This window comes from Engraulis encrasicolus, chromosome 20, assembly GCF_034702125.1.
Source record: "Engraulis encrasicolus isolate BLACKSEA-1 chromosome 20, IST_EnEncr_1.0, whole genome shotgun sequence".
In the NCBI taxonomy this organism is placed as follows: domain Eukaryota; kingdom Metazoa; phylum Chordata; class Actinopteri; order Clupeiformes; family Engraulidae; genus Engraulis; species Engraulis encrasicolus.
The window spans coordinates 23,026-45,167 of NC_085876.1; the positions used below are offsets into that span (position 1 = coordinate 23,026).

At 42.2% G+C, this 22,142-nt stretch overlaps 1 protein-coding gene across 2 annotated transcripts in view; it reads left to right on the top strand.

Moving 5' to 3' along the window:
• The window catches only part of nt5c1aa (5'-nucleotidase, cytosolic IAa), a 78,135-nt gene that overhangs the window by 15,259 nt on the left and 40,734 nt on the right, over nt 1-22,142 (top strand). Inside the window, exons 1-2 of one of the 2 annotated variants that reach the window (XM_063185124.1) lie at nt 3,577-3,770; nt 13,763-13,930. In XM_063185124.1, the coding sequence (XP_063041194.1) occupies nt 3,744-3,770; nt 13,763-13,930 (195 nt within the window). In that variant the 5' untranslated portion in view covers nt 3,577-3,743. Of the gene's footprint in view, nt 1-3,576; nt 3,771-13,762; nt 13,931-22,142 lie in introns of those variants that run through there. The other variant, XM_063185123.1, reaches the window with a different exon arrangement.

Genomic DNA, 22,142 nt, shown 5'->3' on the forward strand with positions numbered 1-22,142 from the left:
AATGAAATGTGCAAATCCCTCCTAAAACATCTTGTTTAACAACTAAAACCATTGTTGACAGCCTGAGTTAGTCTGAAGGTAAGATGGAAGCGCTATGTCCTGATCTCCTCCTACTGTTTAGTACCAACTTGATTGTTTTCTCCTCGGAGGCGGAGAGTCAAGCCGTGGGTACAGCGCGAGGACACGAGGTTGAAAAGCTAAGGGGCGGGGCTGTCCGGATAAATATATATATAATATGGTCACCCTAAGTTATCCAACTATTTAAAAAATCATTCTACAGTTACTTTTTTATAGATCTATACGGTATGACCAGCTTACTGTATCATCAAAAAGATAGGGGGTAAGCAGATTATTTGATCAGAGTAGTAGCCTACTAGTGAGATTCATTCACATCTAATTGACCCCTTTAGAGTTTGTAGACAGATATGACATAATTTGGCTGCGGGCGCATCATTAGCCCAGAATCGACCAAGCACCGTTCACTTGTACAGAAACTCGACAGGGGTTTTCTCTGAAATAAGATAACGGATGGTCACGCTAACATCAGATATGCAGTGGGCACGACAGACGCGGGCATTCCTGATGATGTCATCAGTCCAGTCAGTAGTTTAATGTCTTGTAACACCAAACATTTCCTATGCTTCTCTTCCCTCTCAAAATAGCATAACAAGTGTACTTTTTGGAATCTCAATTTTTTTCATCAACGTACACGCAGTTTTCCTCTATTTAGTGTCTGCACTGTCTGTTCTTGTTTCGTCAGTTTCACTCCCTATTTTCCCCATGCCTGCAGTTCACAAATAGGGCTTTCAGGCCGACCAGAACGGAGCCGGAGCTGGTGCCCGCACCAGTTACGTTCGGCACTAAAGTGCTTATCTGCGAACCCCCCGTGTTCATACCGGGCTCTGAACTTTTTCCGCACGTGACTGTGTTACCCGGATGAACCTGCTGACGACCACGCTGCGTCACGGTTCGCGGAGGAAAACCTAGTATTTTGCTGTTCGCATTGGAAAGTTGGTTCGCGAACGCAAATATCTGCGTCGTGAACACGACAGTCGGTTCAAGATTAGGTGCGGGAACGGGCTCCACCACGGTTCTCAGTTGGCCTGAACGCGCTACTAGTGCCTGCTGTCGAGAGAGCGCAGCCAATTCTTTCTGAACGGAGTCTGCAATCCGCCGTTGGCGGCCCTAGAGTGCAGTACCACCCAGAAGAGTGGAGTACCCTTAAAACATATCTGATGTGTTTGAGTCAACGATGCGCACGCATTCATGAGGACGTCGATTCTGAACGGGTCAATTGGAAAGCTTGCAGTTAGCGACAGACTAGCATCACTATCCAATCGGCTCGTGAAATTATTTTGAATATGTGATCAGTACTTAATCAGAGGAAAATGCATTGAACAATATCAGACACGATCACATAGCATTAGAAACATGATGACCGTAATCATCCATCTGCAGACAGTAAGACACTGCCTGCTGCTGCCATCACTGCTCCTGCAGGCTGGGTGTTGCCTGCCCCCCTTCACAGACACTCCCATGCGATGCTGGCTCCAATAAGGAAAAGCATAAAGCTAGACGATTACATGTTAGAAATTAATTTCAGAGTCCACTCTGCACCCGCACACCAACGGCAACAGTAACGTTCTACTTCGAATGACGTTTTCTCAGCTTTTAGGCGAGAAGTCAGCTTTTTGGCGAGTTCCACTTGTGTTCAACAGCTGATTATGAAAGAATGGAAAGGGGTAGAGACAAACATTTTTTTCTGATGACAGATGAGAGTCTAATCTGTGTTTTGATAGGGGTGGTGTTCACATAGACATAGAACACAGCCATAGCAGACATAGTACACATAGGACACAGCCTCGAAAAAACGGCCAAAATGCTGAAAAAGTTGAGCAATCTGAGTTACTCTATTATGAAAATGACTGGCAACCAGTGAGTTAACAAATGTTAGCAATAGGGTTAAACAAGATGCGTATTTCCAAATATCAGTGAGTTCACACCTCCCATCACTCCCAGACCCTCAGCATGAATTGAATTAGATGGAGAGAATGGTAAGACCAGGGGTGCTTTTCTCGACAACATAGTGACCACTTTACTTGATTGCAATACAATTTCCCATTGGAAACCTAGTAAGTTGCTAACTTCTTAGCAACAACACTTTCGAGAAACGTGGTCCAGCACCCTTGTGGTGCCAGCGATTTTTACCCAGGCAAACAGTGTGGAGTGGACGGCTTGCTGTCACATTATTGTGTTCTATTTTCACGTATGAGCCTAAACCACTTCCAAATAACACCAGCTATCAATATGATTGAAATATATCATATTAGATTAAGATTATGCAGTGGATTATAGTACAGATACTGGATAATAGATATACAGTAATGTGGTGAATTTTTGAGTGGAGGTGTAGTAATTTTCACACGTAGCAAAACAAAGCAATACTTTGTAATGCTATTTTTCCCATTGTCATTCTACACTTAATAAACCTCACCCCACAGTGACTATTGCTGTCTCATCACGTTAGTTTGTATGTATGTACCAGCTTTGATTGTGAAAAACACCAGCTATCAATATGACTAATATAGGGTATATATCAAGTTAAATTGAGATTATGAAGTAGATTATAGTACAGATGATACAGTGCATATAGTAGGCCAACACTCAGGGCCAGATTAACACTTTCTGAGGCCTGGCGCTAATTACCAGGATGAGGCCCTTCATATCATGTTCTGACTAGGGCTGGGCAACGTTAACGCGTTAACGGTGCGTTAACTATTGAGGTCAATATCGCCCGACAATTTTGTTGACGCTATAACGCTGCAGGTTTTTTTTTTTCCCTTTTATGACCGTTGTTCGTGGCTTTTATTTTGAAAGTGTCAGCGCGCTTGTTGCTGCTTCCAGTGACTGCTGACAGAGAAGAAGAATGTCTAGAAAAGTAGGCAAAACAAAACAGGCATAGCCTACAGAAGGACGTCAACTTCTGAATGGACATTTTCGGTACACAGTTCTACAGTCCTCCTCGCGCAACTCTTGAGCAGCATGTGTCTCGCCTTAGCAGCTCGCAAGGTTAGTCTATTGTATGGTCAGCATGAAGAGGTAGTCTACTGTTATGCTGGCCGCCTATCAGCTGTCAATAACGCCACGCGGACTTACTAAAACCCTGAACAAAAAGCGGACCGCGAGATATTACATTCCTCACGCAACGTTTTGGTTTCTACATGGCGCTGCGCGTGCATTGCAGGCTGCATGGTAGGCTATAATTTCGCGACATCGGCAACCTCAGGAGCATTTAAGATAGTGTCAGTCATGTCAACCAGGGCTGAAGTGGAGGGTAAACGCCGTTTACGCACCTCTGGGATTTAGGAAATAGCGTTTACCCACCTCTAAATAGCGTTTACGCAGCTCTTAATGGCAATTACGCACGTCAAAGTTCCCTACGCCTTGTGATCTGCCATTGGATTAATCCAAAATAAATTTGGCGTCATTTAAAAAATATTGTTGAACATACTTAACGCTTTAGTAGGAATCATTTTCATCTGCTCTGTATTCGGGTATGTGACCTTCCAATCAGTGCCTTTCGGCTGCGGCGGAGAGAACCAATAAGGATCCAGGGAATATGTAAACACATTCACGTTGTGTAGTTGCCTGTCTGCCTAACTGTTCAAAGTTAATCATCATGGATATTAGTAGGCCTATTAGGATATATTTGAAGAGACCATCCAGTGCTTCCACTTTCGCAGATGCCAGCAAAAGGCCTCAAGTATGAAGTAAGACTGACAGAGATCAATTTACATGAGTCGTTAAATGTGCTTGACTTGACGAATTATGGCAATGACAGAACGAGCTTTCACATTAGCTAATGCGTAGTCATGCTATCCTTGTATTGCACTCGTCACCCACCGCTTGTCATTCTCACGAAAGCTAGCAATGCCACCAGTGTAATTTTAGCCTATAACAAGGCAGTCGATCGCGAGACGTGTAATGTGAAGGGAAAAATAGGCCTACTGTCTTTCAACAGTAGGCTATGTAGCAAGCTGCTGGTACTGTAGGCCTATTGGTTAGATAATTAGTCCCAGGGTAACACAGAATGAGGGGAAAGCATTAGGCAGTGACAGTGGGGGTATTGTCATTGGTTCATGTGTGCAAACATGTAACATCGGGTGAGTAACAGAACATGTGCGCAACGATGCGTTATGACGAGATGCGAGGATCTTTGTCCAAATCTCTAATCGCATGCATCATCGCTAACTGCGTTTACATCGCGTGCGGCGTGTAAAGAAAATGTTAGTAGTTGACATATAGAATTCACTTCAATTTGTGCTGTTTCTTGCTCCAGTTGTGGAAAAAACGATTGGCCAAACTCACAATAGAAAGCCTTTGCTGTGCTACTGTCCCAGAGAGCTGAAAAAAAACCTCACTCTTAACAGGGGTGTTAACCAATCCAATGAGTTCTCTCTCTCTCTCTCTCTCTCTCTCTCTCTCTCTCTCTCTCTCTCTCTCTCTCTCTCTCTCTCTCTCTCTCTCTCTCCTGATCTCCAAAAATTCTGTGCTCCTGGACACGGATGTTAAGGACACAAAATCCGTGTCCAGGAGCACGGATTTTGCCAGAATTCCGTGCTCCTGGACACGGAATTGTTTTCCGTGCTCCTGGACACGGAAGTGCTTTCTATAGGCTATTACCACAGCACCGTGTAACTCTATCATTAGAAAATACATACCAAATGCTAATTCTAACAAAATAATGCTATAGCAATTTAAGTTGTGCCCTGACCAAAACGTTCCCTAACCTTAACATGTCATTAAAGACATATTTTTGAGAAATATCTTTTCCAGTTGGTTGCTAGGCAATTGAAATCATATAATGAATGAAAGAAAACTAGCTGTGCCCAGATCAAAACAATCCCTAACCCTAACCTCTCAGTAAGAAATGTTTTTTTTTAGAAAAAATATTTGAAATTAGAAAAATCCTGAGAAAACACAAGACTGTGGAAACATAGAGCTGTGGGATTAGCCTATAGAGAGAGCACTTCTCTGTGTCCATCACGGAAAACAATTCCGTGTCCAGGAGCACGGAAAACAATTCCGTGTCCAGGAGCACGGAATTTTGGCAAAATCCGTGCTCTTGGACACAGATTTTGTGCCCTTAACATCCGTGTCCAGGAGCACAGAATTTTTGGAGATCATGTTGCTCTCTCATAGTAGATTGAACTTAACTAGCCTAATATTTACCCATAACAAATGGTGAATTTCTGAACCCTTTTTTATTTGTACCACTGAAGACATTTGATAATGCTTCATCATATTTTAGAAATAGGGCCTATGTGTTCAAACAAAACAAAAACAAACAAAAACTATGTAAAATGCATTTTGCAATGCAATGCAATGCAATAGGCTACAACACTGTCAATTTCACCAAGTCTAGAAGGGGTTAACAACTAGGGAAGGGAGGGGTGTCAAACTGAACATGGATTTTATCCAATAAATCGTTCATTGACCTTTTTTTCTATTTCTGGAGTTGCTGGGGGTAATTTGGAAATGTGTGCTTGCATCTGTGATTATGCCAAGCCTAAATGGTTCAGCTGTTATTGTTAAAGTTTTTAAAAAACGAACTTTCACATGAGGCAGCTGGCAATGCATTGTAGAACTAATGCATTTAAATGGCAGCTATCACTGCAGCAGCCAGAGAGAGTAGAAATGGCAGCTATCTCTGGCAGCAGCGGTTAGCGTGCAAACGTTAGCGAAATCGCTAAATCACATTTTAAACAGTGAACAGTTATCTAAGTTACTAACACCCAGCCAGATATCGTGAATGATATTATCTCACCTGGACACAGTAACATACAGCAAGGCTGGCGCAAATGTAAAGCAACCAGTAGCACATAGATTTAGCACATTTCTGTTGTCAGACACCAGCATTGACATGAATGACTTGGGTTGTTAGCTTGCTAACTTGCTTTTCACACACCACTGTACATTAAATTGTGGAGACCAGAATCGAAATCAAATACAGTTTAAAACTGTTCAAAAATAGTTTAAAAATAGTTCACTACACTAACTATACATTTTACACTTAAAGCTTAAATGAAATTGTGCTTCTGTTCTACAACCACATATTCTTTTGCTACTACGAGAGACAGTCGGTGGATGTTCAAAACGTTGTCTATTACTGCCATCTGCAGGACGCAATGGCTTATGGCGGTAGAGCGGTATGGACAAAATCCATACCTTGGGGGAAAAAATACCTTGCACGATAGTATACCGTCCATACCGCGCACTCCTACTGACATCCTTAGATTTGACTTGGTAGATCACGGCCGACCATCAACTTCAAAAGTAGATCTCGGTTAAAAAAAGGTTGGGCACCCCTGAAATAGGAGATGAAGAAACAGGTAGTGCGAGAGGAGACACACACACACACACACACACACACACACACACACACACACACACACACACACACACACACACACACACACACACACACACACACACCATATCTACTGTAGATAGTTCTTACTCTACACATACTTTTCTTTACTGTTGAAACACACTACAAACTACAAACACATTTGTTGACTGTCATTGATTTAATATGACTTTAACTGATAACGTCATGGAATATGGCCAGGACAGCAATACAGATACGCGACACCTTGCGTTGCTTTGTGCTGTGTCGCGTTGCGTTGCGTTGCGTTGCGTTGCGTTGCGTCACGGTCTGTCTGATCAAAAAATTCATAGTTTACCCACCTCTAATTTGACCACTACAGCCCTGATGTCAACGTTATTGTTTTGAAAGATGTAATTGCTGTCAATGCCAACAGACAGTCAATTAGTTTCTAGTCGCTGAAACACCTTAAATATAATAGCGACAGATAAGAGAGAAGGTGGGAGTCTTTGACAGTGAGAGAAGGCGGGACATATCTCACAGACGCACGCCTGCCTGTTGTTGCCTGTTTTTTTTAAGTGACAATGTTTTTTTCCTTCTTGTAGGCCCATGTAATCCATCCTAATTTGAGTTTCTAATTTCTAATATATCAATTTCAGCCCTAGTGTAATATTGTATGCAATCATTTGTTTCATTAGTAGGCCTACATTAGATAGGCATATAGCCTACTAGGCCTATATAATTTAGACTGATAGGTTGGCAAATAGTCTACATTTCCATTGTGGAATATTATATTAGACCTACATAGGTTATCTACACAGTACATATGCAAATTATTATTAATTCTTTTATTTTATTAATTTATAAAATATTTTTATTAATTTATTATTTATTATTATTATTTTTGGGTTTCGCGCGCTATGCGATTAATCACGATTAATCACAGAAAGTCATTGAGTTAATGCGATTAAAGATTTTCATGTTTGCCCACCCCTAGTTCTGACGCATGACCTCACACAAACCCACTGACACATCAGCGTACACAGAACCAATCTATGACAGACCACCGTTTAAAGTGAACTGGAACTTAACAAAACAAAGCAATGTATGTAATGCTATTTTCCCATTGTCATTCCATCCTTAATGCTGAAAATACTGCAGTTGCCCTTTAACTAATTAAAGCAATGTTTTGTAATGTTATTTTCAGAAAAGTAAGAGTATGCACATCCTACCTCTCTGAGGCCAGGTGCAGGACAAAGGTGCGTCTGATAGTAGAAAAGAGTAGATGTTCACAGACTGTGGCTCCGCTTTGAAAATGTATTCGGGTCATACAACGTTTCGACCTTCATCAGGCATGTGATTGTGGGTAGAGGGTGTCATTTTAAATTGTCTCTGTTCCGGTGACTGCAGGTCAGGTGGATGGGGTACATCATTAGACTCCACCCTCTAGACAAAGGCAAGACATGGGTAGCCTACATAGATACTGATACTCTTTTCTACTATCAGACGCGCCATGGGGCACCTAAGTCACGCCCTTCTACTTCCGATCCGTGGGGCTGGAGCTCTGAAAATTTTGAATGAGAGTTAATGGAACGAGTCAAGCTAAATCCTTCTCACGTTTGCCATGTGCTCCAGATTTCACATATGATGACAGTGAATTTGAAAGGTTTGGATTTGCGTCGTAAGATCATTCATTTTCGACACGCAAGAAACGTTATTTTAGCTTTTGTGCAAAACTGTGTTAGAGACTACACGTGCGCCTCGCATATCTGACGTGAACCGAGGCACAGCCAACTCTACCGCTGCGCTGCGGCTTAGGGCCAAAACATACCAAGGCGGAACGGAACGGTCCCGGGACGGACGCGGTCTTTCTGCTTAGTTTTGGCCGGCGTGTTTTTCTCTGCCTTTCACACTGACAGCGTCGCCGTGCGCGGCCAGTCCTATTCAAAACCCTCCCCACAGCCAAAGCTAGCATGATACTTTGCCATTCATTTGAATGAGACACCGCCGGTCGCCGGCGTGAAAAATACACTCGAGATCTATTTTCCAAATGCAGCGCGGCACGGAGCCGGCTCCCGCGCCGCTGACGCTCGACTACCGCCAGTTGGTGTGTAAGGACAGATATGTTTCAATGTATTTTCACCGACGCCGGTAAAAAACGCGGCCGTTCCGCGACGCTTTACCGCTTTGGTGTGTAAGACCCCTTAAGTGGCTGCACGTCGGACATGCGACGTCTGTTGTGTAGTCCAAATAATTACATATTTTTGCACACGCACAACTCAAAAATCGCTTGCCAAGTGAAGTCAACAAGCACACCATTGGTTGTTATTAATTCTGAGGCACAGCACATGTGTGATCGACGGGGAAATGCGAGGAGGATCGGAAAATAGCTTTGATCAGTCCATTAGGCCTACAGCCCAGTCAAAAGTTTTTGCATTCCCAGCCCCACGAGCCGCCCGGAAGGGGCGGAGACTTAGGTGCCCCATTGTCCTACACCTGGCCTCAGAGAGGTGGTATGTGCATACTCTTACTTTTTGAAGATTCTATGGACTTTTTAGTATAGCACTCCCTTTTGGCTCCGTCACTGGGAAATCTCATGGAAATGAACGACGCAACAATCTCAGCTAGCCTGAGCGGCACTCTCGAATTCAGTGAAGAGGACTACAACCGCATAATGCTGAAGGAATCCCTCTTCAACATAAAGTACACACCAGACTTAAAAGATGCAGATGCGTTTACGCACAAACTCTACGACATTCAGGAAAGAGAGATCCGACAACACTTCCATGCTGTGACACTGAGTGATTATCTCAGGCAGAAGATTATTCCCCGAGGCCTCAGACTACAGAAAGCGCCTGCACTGGGGCTGGAGAACGATCCTGACTTTTGCAAACGCTGGTGTGAGATTTTGAACAAGTGCTCGTTTGACCTCATGGCTCTCGCCATTAGCGAACTCTCCAAGCAAGTACAAGCTATACGGGAGGAGTACAAACAAGCTGAGATGAAACTGAAGGAGTTATCAAAAAAGAAGTTTACAGGGATAAAGAAGGATCTGGAAAGACACCGAACGAAGTGGACAAGTGACATTGTTACCCAGAAGAAAACGAAATTCACGAGAGGCATGAATGACTACAAACAAAACAAAGTTTACTTATGGAGAGATGGCAAACCAGAGGCCCAGAATACGGGCCGCCCGAAGAAAGAAAGGAACGTGGAACATCTTTTTTAGGACATGCCCCACACAGACCACCGAAACCTCAGAGATGGTCAACAGTCTTGCCAAGCACAAACGGTGCCGGAGGGGGCTACGAAAGAACACGCGCTGCAACCTCCAATGCACTGAACAACAGGACGCGGTAATTAATCTCTCTACAAAGACATTAAGCAACACATGCGAGTCAGCATTAAGCAAGGGACTGTCTTTTGTCCTAACAACATACGCTAATGACTTTGAAATTACCATTGATTTTCAGAAGTTTTTTTCGTAACCTGAGACTGAGAGAATTTTTCAATCCTGATAAATCAAACATCAGTGAAAGCAACCTGTGTGAAGTTGGCACCCCATATGTTGAAAATCTGATTAAAAGCATTTTGGTTCGATTGTGCATCGTTTGTGCACGATTGTGCAGGCAAAATGAGCGTTTGTGCACAAACCCTCTTTAAGATATTTACATTTTAAGAGGTTGGTGACCTTCACTCAGCACCCCATTAACCTCCAAATGACTCAAAATTGGTTGGAATCGTTTGTGCTTCGTCTGTGCACGTTTGTGCAGGCAAAACTAATGTTTGTGCACAAACCGTTTTTATGTTATTTAACTTTTAATTTTTTGAAAGTAGGTCACTCAGCACCCCATTAACATCCAAATTACTTCAAAATGGTTGGAATCGTTTGTGCATCGTTTGTGCACGTTTGTGCAGGCAAAATTAACGTTTGTGCACAAATCGTTTTTATGCTATTTAACTTTTAATTTTTCAAAAGTAGGTCACTCAGCACCCCGTCAACCTCCAGACTGATCCTCCATTGAGGCAGTCGGTTAATATGCAAAATAGGGAGGCAGAGCACTCGGAGGGTCACAGGCAGCCTCAAAATGAATGGCAGTGAACTCGGAGGGTCACAGGCAGCCTCAAAATGAATGGCAGTGAACGAGTCTGGGGAAACTTCCTTCAAAGTTCACAGCCTACCTCGTGAATTCAGGGAAATGACAAAAAAGTGGGGCAAACATAGGTACATCCAGATGACCACGAGCACTTGTAGAATCCACAGTCCCCCCCCCCCCATTTTTTAGTTATTTAACTTTTAATTTTGTGAAAGTAGGTCACTCAGCACCCCGTCAACCTCCAAATAACTCAAAAATGGTTGGGCATTATGTGGCCCTCTGTCGGCGATCCTCATGTAGATGGGAGTAATATGATGACCTTGCCAAAAAATTTACAATGGCCTGTTACAAGTCTGTCATCCTACCGCATGTTGTCATCTATACCAAAGATTGATTTTGTTCAACAAGACTACTTAAAAAACTAATAAAAACTGCCCTGAATGAGGGAAATTTTGAGGGCATATATTCCCATTTGAGGTTCGTCACAAATCCGTCCTCCACACGTTTGAATTACTGCTGCTTTTGTTGGTCATAACATGCAGAGGCAGCTTGAATGGTTTGGAGCAACCCACAGCCTGCTGTTTTGAATCTTGCTCTGCCAGACAAAATGTTTCATTTTCTAGTCTGCCTTGTTTATACCAGGCCCGTTAGAGTGTGATCAGTTCTGCCAGTTTTATTGTTGGTTTCACATGTTCACACGTTGTTGTGCCGTTTGTCCAAATAAATGATTCAACACTTCATAGTTGCCAGACATTTTGTCTTATATATTCTTCAGATAAAGTGCTGTTTGTTTTCCTGCTCAGATCATTTCTATTTATAGCATCCATAAAGAAACATGGCAATAGTACAAAAAAGTAGAAAATCCATAATCCATATAATCATTAAGGATGACATATTGTACACAAGAAAATCGGGGTGCTGAGTGACTTTCACAAAATTAAAAGTTAAATGACTAGAAAATGGGGGGGGCTGTGGATTCTACAAGTGCTCGTGGTCATCTGTTTGTCCCACTTTTTTGAAGTGTGAAGTGTGAAGAGGGTCACTGCCATTCATTTTGAGGCTGCCTGTGACCCTCCGAGTGCTCCGCCTCCCTATTTTGCATATGAACCGACTGCCTCAATGGAGGATCAGTCTGGAGGTTGACGGGGTGCTGAGTGACCTACTTTTGAAAAATTAAAAGTTAAATAACATAAAAACGGTTTGTGCACAAACATTAGTTTTGCCTGCACAAACATGCACAAACGTGCACAAACGAAGCACAAACGATTCCAACCATTTTTGAGTCATTTGGAGGTTAATGGGGTGCTGAGTGACCTAAGGTCACCAACCTCTTAAAATGTAAATATCTTAAAGAGGGTTTGTGCACAAACGCTCATTTTGCCTGCACAATCGTGCACAAACGATGCACAATCGAACCAAAATGCTTTTAATCAGATTTTCAACATATGGGGTGCCAACTTCACACAGGTGTGAAAGCGCGCCTAAAGTTGTCGCACCAACAGAAGCACCGCCCCCCTCCTCCTCCCCTCTCATCACGCACACTCCCACGACCACTTTCAAGAAAAAGTCTAGCTTTATCCCACCAAGAAACCGCAATGCATCCCTCGACACATGCTGTCGTTTGGTGGAGAATGATGTTCAGTGTCTTCTCAAAAAGAAGAAAGAATACAAAGTTTACAACAACTTGGCGAAAGAAGAGAGGGCAGCGTTACAGGATTTGGGCAGGGACAACAATATTATTGTGCGCCCTGCGGATAAGGGCGGCGCGATTATTTTACAAAATGCTGCTGATTATGAAATGCTAATTAAAAGGCAACTAACAGACTCTGCGTTCTACGAAAAGTTGCACTCTGACCCGACAAAGAGACTCAAATCTCCGCTCTGCGTTGGGGTCTAAAGATTCTCTCTGTCGTGCTGCTATTTCACGGTAGCGACCTTCTCGCCGAACGTTAACCCTTACCTGGCACATCATCGAGTCGGACCCAGCGCTCAAAAAGCTTTCCCGGAAAAACCACGAGTGGTCTTCAAACGCCCACCAAATCTAAGGGACACTTTGTTAAAAAAGCGACATGCGCCCCCATCTCACACCCACTCTCCCTCCTATACTCATGAACGGCCATCCGGGTACTTTGCTCTTAAATTTGCGTTACGCCCCTTTATGGGTGAAAACAAACCGAATGTCTCATTGACTTACATGCTACATCGGCTAACCTAAATGAACAGATTCCATGCTTCAGCCACGGCTGTTTGGCTATATTATTTGAACAGCCGGCAACACAACACGTTTTCGGCATGTTGCGCGTGAACAACGCTTGTCTACAGGTCCGTATCTTTCGTTTATCGAACCCCAACATTACCAATTGACTTGTATGAGTTGTTTTCCCCCATAAATGGGCGTAACGCACATGGAAAACGTCACGCCGTTCATGAGTATGCCAGATGGCAATTACAGGTGCGGTAACTGTGCACAATGCTCATACATGCACAGGTGCAAATATTTCAACCATCCACACACGGAGGAAAACATATCCATACGGGGTGCCATCACTTGTAGCACCACACATGTCGTATACCTCATCCGGTGCCCCTGTGGTCTAGCCTCTGTTGGAAAAACGACCCCACACAGTGAGCGCATTGAGATACATTGGTATGGAGAAAGTTAATAGCTCATTAAGGGGAGGTGACCGGGACAAAAAACTTTTACAGCGGGAAACCCTCTGGATTTATATCCTCAACACGATGTCCCCCGTGGCCTGAATGAGGAATGAGGAACCTTGTGGTGCAGCAATTTTTACCCAGGCCAACAGTGTGGACAATTTGCTGTCACATTATTGTGTTTTTTTTATGTATATACCACTTCCAAACAACACCAGCTCTCAATATGACTAAAATACTCATACTCATCATATTAGATTAAGATTATGTAGTAGATTATAGTACAGATAATAGATATACAGTAGATTTCTATGAATGTGTTGCATTTTTGAGTGGCGGTGTTGTCATTTTCACCCGTACATAACAAAACAAAGCAATGTTTTGTAACGTTATTTCCCCGTTGTTACTTAATTCCCAACCCCTCAGCCCAAACCAGAGAATGCAGTGACTATATCCTATTAGAATTAGATTATGCAGTAGATTATAGTACAGACAATAGATATACAGTAGATTTCTATGAATGTGTTACATTTTTTAAGTGGCGGTTTAGTCAAAGTTATGTTTTGTAATGTTATTTTCCCATTGTCATTCTATACTTAATTCCCCACCCCTCACCCCTCAGCCCAAACCAGAGAATGCAGTGACTATTGCTGTCTCATCCCGGGTGCTCTTCCGCACAGAGAAAGAGCAAAAGGTGTTTGACCAGATGGGAATCGAAGAGTATCTGCGATTTCAAGTGGAGCACGAAAACGAGCCGTTTGCCCCGGGGCCAGCGTTCCCATTTGTCAAGGTGACCCACACACACACGCACACACACACACACTATGCACAGAAATCTTTTGCGATCTCCTGAATGGCCAAACCCAACCCAACCCAACCCATCTTTCAACACATGCTGTTTATTCATCGACATTATTAAGCGGGCTTGCATAGGAAGTCTCGCTTCTAGTCATCTCTAAGTCACGTTTATTATTAGTAGTGGTAGTATTAAGCGGCCTTGAATAGCAAGTCCCACTTCTAGTAATCTCTACGTCGTGTTTATTATTATTATTATTATTATTATTATTAATAAGTGGGATTGCTATAGCAAGTCCCACTTACAGTAATCTCTAAGTCCTGTTACTTGCTTGCTTGCTTGTTTCTTGTGCAGGTCTGTAAAAATTGAAAAAGTATCTCCTCCTTGGCCTTTTGAGATAGAGACACCGTTCAAACACTGAAACGACCGACTCGGCTTGGAGATGATTTGTTCTGCTATAGAGAGTCCGTGTCTCTTGTCAGTTTTTTTTTTTTTTTTTTTGTCGATTTTGTGCCAGTTTGGGTCCCCATAGAAAACAATGGTGGAATGCTCAGGTGGAAGGTTCCAACACTCGAGACACCAGCTTTTTCGTTCATAAAGCATCAACACTTTCACCTAGAAGTTTGGTTGAAACTTTGATAGAGAGCTCTGGAATATGACGCCAAATGATAAAAAAGGCCTTGTCCCAACTCCGATTACTTTTTAAACGACAGCGATGTGAAAAACCCAATGGCAGTGTCCTATCCATTTTCAAGTTTCTGTATTTTGAGGTCGGCGCATCTGCCTCAAGAGGTCAATTTTTTGACGGAACCATTTAACCTATAAACTTGGTTCAAACTTTGTTAGAGAGATCTGGGATAGGACGCCAACCGTTGAAAAGGCCATGTGCCAATTATTTTTACTTTTTTAACAACAGCGAGTTAAAAAATATAAACTCTAATGATTTAGCAGTCTGCTTTGGCATCACCATATTAACTGCCAAAGACGGAATCAGAACAGGTGTTGCCAATTAAGGGTTCCATTCCTAACTGTCAGTTTCTGAACATTCCATTCTTAATGACCACCTGTGTAGGATTCTAGAACCCTACTGTACAGCACTTCTAGGCAATGTCATATTCCTTATGTTTACATGAGACATTTAACCCTTGTGTTGTGTTCATAAGCTGCATACACCTGTGGTGTTCGGGTCATTTTTGACCTGTGATAACAAAACTCAGCTATAAAATACCTAAAAACACTAGTTATCATCAAATATTGTTTTTCATCTCATGGCTAACTTGGTATGTATTCATATCCATGGAAATATTACTTGATGTATTCATCTTCTTGACTTTAAAGATCTTTTATCTTACATTATGCAAATCGTTTTTGATGACCAAAACTATCAAAATCTGCATAAATTCATACCTCCCAAATTGATACAATTAGTGATTATGTTGTCCATGTATTACAGCTGATATGAGAGTACAACAACCCCCAAATTTATTTTATTAGTTTTTCTCTAATATTAAAAAATATCATCAATACTGACATTTGTGGTAGCAGGATAAAGACCAAATGTCAACTAAATTAGTTTTTCAGTGCATAAAATTAATGTTTAAATATGTCGACTTGGTGTTTTTCAATATTTATATGATTTTAGTGTGGTAAATATACAAAATAACAATTCTGTCACAGTCACAGCTATTCCGCCAATCTAATGCAAAGGTATTGGAAATGAACACCTTAATGAACATGAAAAAAGTCACACTATTCATCTGAATCCCCTATGCCATGAACATGGACCATTATGTCATTGCCACATCAACTTTATGGAAAGTATAAGACCAGTTCTACAGGTTTGGGTGCCATTATGAATTTTTGATACGTTTTTTGGAAAAAATGATGTGCAAAAATGTAGTTTGCAAACAAATGTGCAAAAAATCTCTAATGCAGAAATGGATTCCCTGACTATGAAAACATATGAGTAGACACCAGAAATACATCTGTACTCCTTTCACAACAGGAGATATGACATATTGTAGTGTATGGGACTGTCCGGCGGCCATATTGGATTTGTAATATCAAAAAGCTGGCGAAAAAAAAGTTTAGGCAAGAAATATATTTTCCTCACCATAAATCACCAAACTGAAGACAAAGGGAAGGCAACAGCTTTTCAGAAATGCATACAACAACCAAAAATCTATACCGGGTCAATTTTGACCCCCGAACACCACAGATGTAACTTTTTTTTTTTGGACCTTTAACATTTACTAAAATGATAAAACATATTTTTTTGTGTTGAAATGATTGTGACTGAGGATTAGATGAAGCCTTATTCCAAGAAAATAAAGTAAAGTGTGTTTTTTTCACACTAAAACTTGAAAACGGGTCAAAAATGACCCGAACACAACATAAGGGTTAAATCTGATTTAACACACTTTAAATCTGATTAAAACTTAATTCCGCTCTAAAAACACATGTAAACACTTACCGAACCGGAATTAAGTTTATTCAGATTTAAACTTATTACAACCTATTTGCTACGTGTACATGATGTTTTTAAGTCCGATTTAATAAATGCGATTTAAATAGATCGGATTAAGAGTTATTTTGCGATGTGTACACATGGCACTTTCACTTAAATGCGATTAAACGTCTGGGGAAAATAAAGCATTGCGATTGGACTGAGGACGCACGTGCTGAGCGTGGGCGTGGTCCAATGCCACCAAGATGCAGGTCATCTTCCCCACGAAAATCGTTGCCTCAGGCGGACTGAAATCACAACATTTCCCCCTTTCTCCCTGGATCATTTACAATGCTACATTAGCTACCCTGTTAGCATAGAAAAACGAGTGGTCAAATAGTAATGTGGAGTAACTTTGTTGTGCTTCATTACTTCGTGTGGCACTTTTACATCAATATATGGAAGCCACAACATTTATAGTCGCTTAGGGACTTTAAATTAAGCAAAACTTTCATGTGAAAATTAACAGGAAGTGCCGCCATGTTTTTCTCACTGGCAAAGAGCACGGTCTCTTGGCGCCATCATGTGGTCAACGAGCATGCGTGGAACGACTGGATTTATTGTAATTCCGAATAAAAGATTACATGACAGAGGAACGTGTTTAATCGGATTTAAAAGAGGATTAAACCACCCACTTTAATCGGACTTAAGTTTAAATCAGAATAAACTTAAATCCTGTTCGGTAAGTGTTTACATGATATTTTTATAGTGGAATTAAGATTTAAAGTGAGTTAAATCGGACTTAAGTGTCTCATGTAAACGCATAGATTGTCTTGCTTAGAATGCTCATAACAGCCAGCTGCTTGGTTCAGTGGTTAAGGTGTTGGTTTGAAGGTATGGAGGTTGTGAGTGTGAATCCCACTCTGACCCAAACTGATTTTCAGATTCAATTATATACAGTGTACCTTTGCCAAGTTAAAATAGCATGTATGTTATTTAGTATGGGGCACCTAAGTCTCCACCCCTTCCGGGCGGCTTCTGGGGCTGGCAACGGAAAAACTTTTGACTGGGCTGTAATAGACTGATCAAAGCTATTTTCCGACCCACCTCGCATTTCCCCGTGGATCACACATATGCTGTGCCTCAGAATTAATAACAACCAATGGTGTGCTTGTTGACTTCACTTGGCAAGCGATTTTTGAGTTGTGAATGTGCAAAAATATGTAATTATTTGGACTACACAACAGACGTCGCATGTCCGACGTGCAGCCACTTAAGCCACGGTGCAGCGGTAGGGTTGGCTGTGCCTCGGTTCACGTCAGATATGCGAGGCGCAAGTGTAGTCTCCAACACAGTTTTGCACAAAAGCTAAAATAACGTTTCTTGCGTGCCGAAAATGAGTGGTCTTACGACGCAAATCCAAACCTTTCAAATTCACTGTCATCATATGTGAAATCCAGAGCACATGCCAAACGGGATGAGGATTTAGCTTGACTTGCTCCATTGACTCGCATTCAAAATTTTGCGAGCTCCTGCCCCATGTATCGGAAGTAGAAGGGCGTGACTTAGGTGCCCCATATCCCCGAAACCCGGAGCTCCAACACTTTCAAGATGGCTGAATTCAAGATGGCTGATTTTTTTCTTTAGCCCATAACTGACCGGATGGATGGATTTGTCCCAGATTCGATGTGATAATGCTCTAGGGTAGGTACATGAACTATTTGGACTTTGGAGGCCATTTTCAACATTGCTGAATTCAAGATGGCTGAATTTTTGTTTGGCCCACAACTTCTGACAGGATGGATGGATTAGTCCTAAATTCGGCGTGATAATGCTCTAGGGTAGGTACATGAATTGATAATATTTTGGAGGCCAACACTTTCAAGATGGCTGAATTCAAGATGGCCGAATTTTGGTTTGGCCCGTAAGTTCTGACCGGGGGAATGGATTTGTCCCAGATTCTGTGTATTAATGTTCTAGGGTAGGTACCTGAACTGATTAGATTTTGGAGGCCACTTTCAAGATGGCTGAATTGAAGATGGGCGAATTTTTTTTTGGCACTTCACTTCTGATTGGGTGAATGGATTTTCCCCAACAGTTTTAGCTTTGTTTTTACAATAGCTGTTTGGTTTTAAGCCTAAGCAAGGCACTGATCTATGTATAGATATTAAATATACAACTGCTCAGCTCTGACCCAAAAGGCAAGCCCGCTTCCAGCATTTTCTGCGAGAATGCATTCTAGTTATTCATAACATCATTGACATTTTACACACACAAGCTCATGCACATGCACATGCACACACACACACACACACACACACGCCCACACACACACACACACATACACACACACGCCCACACACACACACGCCCACACACACACACACACACACGCCCACACACACACACACACACACACACACACACACACACACACACACACACACACACACACACACACACAGAGAGGGGGGATTGGATATATTCTTCATTTTCCTGTTAGTTAACCTTATTTCCCAATTTGACTTCAACTGTATTGTTTTTAAGTTGCATGCTGCATCCTGACTCCCAAAACAGCCATGTAGGGCACTAATACAGTATGATCTGCTTTTATTCATGACATTATTATGCTTTTATTCATGACATCATTGGCATTTAACACACACAAGCACAAGCATATGCACATGCACATGCACATGCACATGCACACAGGCCCGGAGTGGACCCTTTTCTCAGTCCGGGAATTTAATTCAAATTCAGGCCACTCTGATACGGAGGACAAAATGCACGCCTCCCTCTTAGCATCTGACTTCCCTATAGCCTAGGCCTATTATTAAATTTAACAATTAAATTAAATGTAGGCCTACCGATTTTAATTAACAATTAAGAAGTAATGTAGGCTTCATAGACAATTATTGATTGGTTGCCTATTTCATTTGGTCTTATTTTGATGCATTTTCAGCCATTAGTTCATCTAAAATCCTGCTACCCGTTTCCACTGTGGTCCTGGGCTCCATGCCTACTGCATTCTGCATACAGCCTATCCTTTCATTCACTTATTGGTTTACTTATTTAATTATGGCTTTGTTAAATCATCTACACGATTTAATCTACACATATCATGGTTTTCTTCTGTAGACTATGCCATATTTTATAGGCCATCATAAACATCTATTTTGACTAACTCTCTTCCTCTACCTGGCCCTTCAATACTCCTGCCCTCATATAGATCATCTGGCCTGCTGCACTGATGCTAAAAATCATTCCATAAGCTAAAGAAGACATTTCATATTGAGTTGATGTTTGCGCACCTGTGGAAATGCTGCACGCTATAACAGCGAGACAAAATTGGCTACAGTTGCAGAGGAGCTAAAGCATGATGGCGACTTTGTAACTGTCTATCAAAAACGACAAATGTAAGGATTCCGTTCCTTGAGGATATACACTGCAAGCATGGGATGTAGGCGAACGTGTCTGCATGTATTTGTGGCATTGCAACTTGAAAATAGAATAGATTCCCGCGGGCGTGAAGGGGGGCAGTGAATGGTCATTCGCTAAGGGCTTTCATGATGCTGATTCCGTGGATAGAACGTGCAAACTCTCCAGTAATTAATTTTTAGAAAGACAACTAAACTGTCCCCGTGCGCGCGAACCAAGAGCAATATTGGTATACAGCACTTAGAAATGATTTAAACAGCATGTTTGACGTGCATTTAATAACAAATAGCCTATTAACCTACAAATGTAATAGCCCCTGTTTAATATATCTATTGTGTTAATAACTGATAGTGCGCGCCGGTGGTAATGCAAGGTAATGCGCGATGAAACGTTTGGCAACTCTCTTCATCAAAAGGAATGTAGCCTAATGTAAAGCAACAAGTTTTGGTTCTTCTATGAAAATAGGAATACACTTCTAAACCATAGCATAGGCCATGAAGCCTACATTGTGACATTTTAAAAGCTGACAGTAAGTTCACAGTTGATTTGACATTGCAAAACATCTCCACGTTATAGCCTATTTGCATAGGCTAGGGTCTAATATGTCTATTGCGTTAACCTGTGCACGCTTGTGGTAGGCTACAAATAAAGCGTGATGAAACGTTTGGCAATCTGTTCATCAAAATGGTTAATTGGCATGTAAAGCAACAAGTTTTCGGTTCTTCTACAGAAATAGGAATGCACTTTAAAGCATAGATAATCCTATAGCCTACATTGTGACATTTTTAAAAGTTCACAGTAATTGCAGTTGTGACAGTTGCAAAGGCTCGCCACGTTATATGATAAAATTCACAAGCAGGCCAATTATCTATATCTCTTTCAGTAACCTACCAGCTTGTCTTGAGAAGATGTCAGTTAATTTGGCACATTTGGCTGCCACCTTCTTTCTTTTTTTATTTTAGCCCTCTCCGTTCCGCCCAGCCTCTTTCTGCTTTCCATGACTGACGCTCTGTTTCGCGCCAGTGTGATTTAAAAAGACGAGCCTTGGGCCAAACCATCTGAAACACGTGGGAGGGCTCGGGGGGAATTATGCTGCTTACATGGTAGTAGAACAACAGATTTTCTAGAAAGGGGCTCTGGACCTATTTAATCCACTATGATGCCGCTGGTGGTTGCAACTTAATTGATATTAATGCAAGAATAAGACACAAAAAGTGACCCAAAAAAAAGTTAAAATTAGTTGTCGCCGTGGGCCACGTCGATGGTTTGGGCCGGGAAAACTCCCGATCACTTTAATGTGCACCCCGGCTTTGCACACACATGCACGTTCACAAAAGGGCTTTCAGGGAGCCGGAGCCGGTGCCCGCACCAGTTACGTTTGGCACTAAAGTGCTTATCTGCGAACCCCCTGTGTTCATACCGGGCTCTGAACTTTTTCCGCGTGTGACTGTGTTACCCGGATGAACCTGCTGACGGTGACGCTGTCACCACGGTTCGCGGAGAAAAACCTCGTATTTTGTGGTTCGCAAACGCAAATATCTGTGGCGTGAACACGACAGCCGGTTCACGATTAGCTGCAGGAACGGGCTCCAGCACGGTTCTCAGTCGGCCTGAACACACTAAGAGAGAGGGGTGGGGGTGGGTTAGAGATTCTTCAACTGTATTGTTTTTAAGTTGCATGCTGTTGCATTCTGACTCCCAAAACAGACATGTAGGACACTATAATACATTATGATCGGCATTGCATCAAACTGAGGTTTCCTGGGTGCACATTGATCACATAGGCGACATGTTCTTATGAAAGCCCAATAAAGCTTTTAGTCTGCCAGCAAGGAGGAGCGTGTGTCTGTCAATCAGCGTCCTGCCAAAACCTTTGCAATCAGTCAGGGAAGCCGACAAAGGGGGGGGAGGGCATATAAGTCAGTTGGGCCCAGGCCCAGAGAGAGAGGGGGCCCAGAATTGGATCCTCATTAAATTCTATGTATTGGGTGAGGGCCCTTTTAAATAACTTTCTCCTGGGCCCAGTCAAAGCTGTCAGCGGCCCAGTAAAGCTTTTAGTGTATCAGCATGAAGGAGCATGTGTCTGTCTGTCAATCAGCGTTCTGCCAAAACCTTTCAATCAGTCAATACTGGGATTTTGCCAAAGACCGATCTCTGCAGGGCTGGACTGGGGGATAAATAGTCAACGCCCGGCCATCTCTCTCCCATAACGGCTGCCGATATTTTCATAGCTGAACGGACGTCATCATGCCGTTTTTCCAGCTTTCAAACACTTTGGCTCAATATTACAGACCCTCCTTGATATACTTTCAGTATAAAACT